General features: G+C 54.1%; 1 protein-coding gene across 1 annotated transcript in view; it reads right to left on the reverse strand.

Annotated features, from left to right (window-relative positions):
* LOC104506963 (voltage-dependent L-type calcium channel subunit beta-4-like) overlaps positions 1 to 2,698 on the reverse strand; it is a gene marked incomplete at both ends in the record, with an annotated part of 7,304 nt that extends 4,606 nt beyond the window's left edge. Inside the window, 2 exons of the mRNA XM_010148103.1 lie at positions 897 to 1,048; positions 2,589 to 2,698. Coding sequence (XP_010146405.1) covers positions 897 to 1,048; positions 2,589 to 2,698 — 262 coding nt within the window. The remainder of the gene's footprint in view (positions 1 to 896; positions 1,049 to 2,588) is intronic.
* Positions 2,699 to 4,917: the final 2,219 nt, after the last annotated feature.

The raw sequence follows: 4,917 nt of genomic DNA on the forward strand, positions 1-4,917 counted from the left end.
CATCTGTCAGTGACCGCCTGGGCACGGGCCAAGGGCTGGGGGTCTCATCTGACGCTCGGCCCAAGGCGAGGGCTTGTGGAGACGGCACAGAGCCTTGTGCCGGGGCAGGGGGCTGCGAGGGACTGCCAAGGGGAACCGAGAGCTACGGAAAGAACCTGCTCCTCAGGAAGGCGTCCACTCAACTGGTGGGTGCCTCGTCTGAGGCTCGGCCTAAGGCTGGGCTGAGGTTTAGGGCAGAAAAAAGAAATTGCACCACACATTCCCTTGCCAAGCCCTCAATCTGAAAACATCCCTTTTCTCCTCTTCCTCTCACTCTGCATTTCTTCAGGCGCAGACCCTGAACTGCTCACCCCCACGCTGCCCCCCAGCTCCCCTCCGCTTTCCTGTCACATCCATATCTGACTCTTACCAGTACACCAGTATGGAATTCAGTTATCAGCTGGGAAATGCAGACATACTAAACTTCAGTCTGTGCTAGGAGATATTCTGCATGTTGTTAGAATGGGACAACACCAAAAATGACATAAACATTAAGGGCAGAAATATGGAGAATTTGAGTTATTTACTCAGCATGACATTTTTAAATAATTTTTTTGCTTTTTGTGTGGGTAGTAAATGCAAAGCCATACTTCTTCAGTCCTTCAGCCAATGTTGCGGGATCTTCCCTCACAGAGTCTGGGAGCCAATCTAGCCATAATTGCTAAACAGAAAAACCTTTCACACCACACATTCCCTTGCCAAGCCCTCAATCTGAAAACATCCCTTTTCTCCTCTTCCTCTCACTCTGCATTTCTTCAGGCGCAGACCCTGAACTGCTCACCCCCACGCTGCCCCCCAGCTCCCCTCCGACCCCCCGGCTCCCCTCCGATGCCCGTCTGAAGGGGGAGGTGCGTTACCTTTGGAGAAGACACTTTAACGTGGACAATGATTGGTGCTAAAGACGTCTTGATAAGCTGTGCGGGGTGATTGATCGTGTCTGCGTCCAGGACAACCAGCTGCAAGGACCTGGCCAGCTCAAAGATTCTCTCGATTTCACTCTGAACTTCAGCTGGGAAGGGGAAACAGAAGGGGTCACGCCAGCCGGCACTGCTAGGGCAGACACGGCGTCACCCACTTCCTTTCACAGACTGCAGACATTGGGCCTGTGAACTCCCCAGGTCAACTCATAAAATATAAATAGTACAATTAAAACATAAACGATGAAATCACCCAGGATGTCTCTTAACAATTTTCGTGAATAGCGCCTTTCAGACAACTCTCTTGCCTGAAAATGCAGACGGACTATGTTCCTTTGTGCCATCTGTATTCAAACACTGGATACAACTAAATGCATGTTTATGTTAACACAAAATCCACTTCAGCCCCTTTTCCAAACCTGCTGCCCAGCTTAGGAGTCACAGGACTTTTGTTTCAGACAGCAACCCAGGACTGGGCATTTCTCAAACCGTTTTTATTCTCAGACTGTAAAACCAGAGTCTGTGCGAAATGCAGAACCTTCTAATTCTATAACCACAAACCCCTGTTTACGTTAGGCAACCGGCTGGGTATTATTTAAAGAGACACTAATGGCAACGTTCACACCAAAGCGCTTCTGGCTGAGCGGAAAGGAGAGATTTATTTCCACGTCAATTCTATTTCGGACACTCCTTGTTCTCCCCCTTCTTAATCAGCCCCGCGCACGTGACGAACTTCCACCCGGCACCAGGCGAAGCCCCGCGAGCTGTACCGAGGCAGGAGAGCTGTCTGGCACGGCTCACGCAGCTCAGCTGCCAAGAGCTCTTCTGCAGAGCAACGCCCGCGCGCAGGCACGAGGAGACGCAGTTCCCACCGGCGCAGCCCTTGGGCCGGGGTGCCCCGTCCTGTACTGGAACGCCAGCCGGAAGCGGAGCGTCCTACGACCCGCACCGCTAGCGCAGTCACACAGGATGTCGGAGGGTCGGGTTAAGAGCCTCTTCTTCCTGAGAAGACTGAAACCCAACCCTCCTACCTCCTCGTGTTGCAGAGACCAGGTTACGGGCACGCATGTACCGCACACACATCTCCACCCTTGTGAAGGAGTGAGAATTCACCAGGCCAGTGACACCCAGCAGCGAGCAGAGGGTGTGCAGACCCGGAGCCTCACGGGCAGACAGCAAAATGAAGGCACAGCCGTCAAATATCAAATACAGAACCAGCCCCAGGGGCAGGAACAACACGTTTCGTTCTTGGCCGGAGCAGGTGAAAGCCCTCTGGCACCCTGTGACGTGGCAGTGCAAGCGCAGGGCTGAGAAGATGGAGCTGCGAGGCCAAGTCACTTTGGGAGGGGACAGCACTGAACCCACACGCTGGCTGCCAGCCCCGAACTCATCTTTCCCAAGCGGCAGCTCCAGTGCTGCTTCCTCTGGCCCAGGAACTGCTAAGTACAGCGCTGGCCTCCTCAGGCAGGAAGAACTTGTCTCCCATCTGAGTAGGTAAAATGCAGAATCAGACGTTAAAACGCTGCGAACACATTCAAAACGGCCTAACTGATGACGCCTGGGAGGCTGAAATCCTGTCGCCCTCCTCCGTATGTAACCGTGTTCAGAACCGCATCTGTGTCAATGTCTTACCTAAGCTGGATCTTGTGTTGGAGCGCTCAATTATTGCCCTCTTGCTGGGATTATTCAGAACAGACCTCTTCGCAAGAGAAATGTCAGCTGTCACCCGGGTTATCGATATCCTAGGAGGAAGAACACAGACAGAACAAAACCACAGTCACATTTTCAGGGTGCTACATTCCACCCCAAAGTGCAAATACAGCAAGTAAAATGCCACCCAGGGGTGTTTTACAGCTGAGTCCTGCCGTGGCTAAAGAACAGCTGGACAGAAACGCTGCGTAACTGCCAACTGTTTTCTGTCCCCTACACTACCGTGGGCTCTGCTGTGCGGCTACCGCTATTCTGCTTACTGCACTGGTTACCTCTTCTCCTCCCCAGCTCACCCATCTCCACCAGCAACTTCCACGGAACCAGGAATACCACAAACCCTGCGAGTGCTGGGACAAACAGAGGAGCCGTGACAGTAACAGCACTCCTCTTCCCAGAGTTCACCCAGGGACTGAGGCTGACGCTGCGGGGTGGCACCAAGGGCCACGTCTGGGCAGCTGAGCCGGGTCACTCGCATCGGAGCGCCCGCGAGACGCCGAAAGCGGCGACGCTGGACCTCCAGCGCGTGCTGCCCCTTCCCGACAGGGAGCTGTGCCGACGGGCTCAGTGACCTCCTGGCTCACAGCTGGGCGGGAGAAAGGGAAGCTGAGCCGCAGCTGTCGGCACTGCTGGATTCGCCCCTGTGACCCAGGGAAGGTGATTCACGTTTTACTCCATCAGCGAGCTGACAAGAGACAAAAGCCATCAACCAAAAACCACACAATCCCGTCAAATCCATTTAGGAGGCCTGTGATGAGCCAAAGCGCCATGAACAATGACAGGAAGACACGCTGGAAAGGACCAGCAGCTGTTCCATAGAAGGTAGGAATTATGCAGCCCTGAAAGTGAAATTCTCAGATGGAGGGTTAAAAAGAAGTGCAAGCGTTTTCCTACCTAAGTAACTTTATTGCCAGAAAATAGAGACCAAAAGTATCAATGAGTTTAAAAAAGAAATGGGAGAAATTAACGGATCATGGGTCCAGAGGTGATGATAAAACAGTGTCCCAGACTGCACCTCTGGCTCAGGGAGCTCCTAGACCTCAACGGCTGGAATGGCAGACCTGTGGCAGAGGCAGGATCGCAGATGCTCACCGACTGCACCGACCATCGGCGGCATGCCAACCCTCCCGAGCAAGAAGTAACCCGCAGTATCCGAGTACCTGCGTTTCTTCCTGATATCCCAGAGAAAGAGGGAGATTGAGATGGGACATCAGGAAGGAATTCTTCCCGCAGAGGGTGGGGAGCACAGGGACAAGTTGCCCAGAGAAGCTGTGGATGCCCCATCCCTGGGAGTGTCCACGGCCAGGCTGGATGAGGCTTGGAGCAACCTGGGCTATGGAAGGTGTCCCTGCCCATGGCAGGGGGTGGCACTGGGTGGGCTTTAAGGTCCTTTCCCACCCAAACCATTCCGTGATTCCATGAAGCGGCGCTGAGGGATGGTCAAGAAATAAAGGTGCCTTTGCCTACGCTACAGCGAGTGAGCACAATGCGTTTGGAAGAGGATGCTGCCGGCCCCTCCGCATCAGCCATTCCCTGGATGCCTGTGCCAGCCAAGCTCCCGGCCGGCACCACACAGCCCCCCGGCCTTTCCTGCAGCTCCGTGGCCGGGGGGTTGTTGCAGTTACAAACGAAGGAGCTGGCAGAAGCAGTAAGAGGTAAGGATGGAGTCCTGCTAGGGCAAGTCTTACTGCAGTCACAGGACAAGCTCCTCCTTGGGCAGTCACTTCCGTTCTTGGTAAGGTGGAAGGGTCAGAAAACTGCAGGAAAGAAGGAAAGAAAGCAAAAGACAAGGCAGGAGGAGAAAGACGGCAGAGACACAGAAGTTGGCAGAAGGAACAAGAAGCAGCTGTGGCGCCTGAAAAGGAATTGAATTGATTTCCCTGCCGGTACCCAGAGCTGCAGTCAGCTGTGTCCGTTTGCTTGCGGCATCTGAACTTTTCAATGCTGAAATTTCATCCTTCCACCTCATCCAGTTGCCAATGCTGATGATGGCAACAGGATTTCCAAAAAAACACCTCACTGCGGGCATAATCTCTTCCTTGTGCCCCTCTGTGCAGCCCAGGGGCGTGGGGGGAGGGGGCACGAGTGGATTAAGCAGCCTGAGTGGGTGCGTCTGGGCCCTGCACTTCGGCTCCGCTGATCTTCGTGGGTCAGGGCCCTGCTGAGGAGGATCTCACGTAGGCTACAGAAATATGACCAGCCCTGAGGAGGATGTTGGGGGTGCTGGGGGCGAGTGTGCGCTGGCAGCCCAGAA

This window comes from Eurypyga helias, unplaced genomic scaffold, assembly GCF_000690775.1.
Source record: "Eurypyga helias isolate BGI_N326 unplaced genomic scaffold, ASM69077v1 scaffold14073, whole genome shotgun sequence".
NCBI lineage: Eukaryota > Metazoa > Chordata > Aves > Eurypygiformes > Eurypygidae > Eurypyga > Eurypyga helias.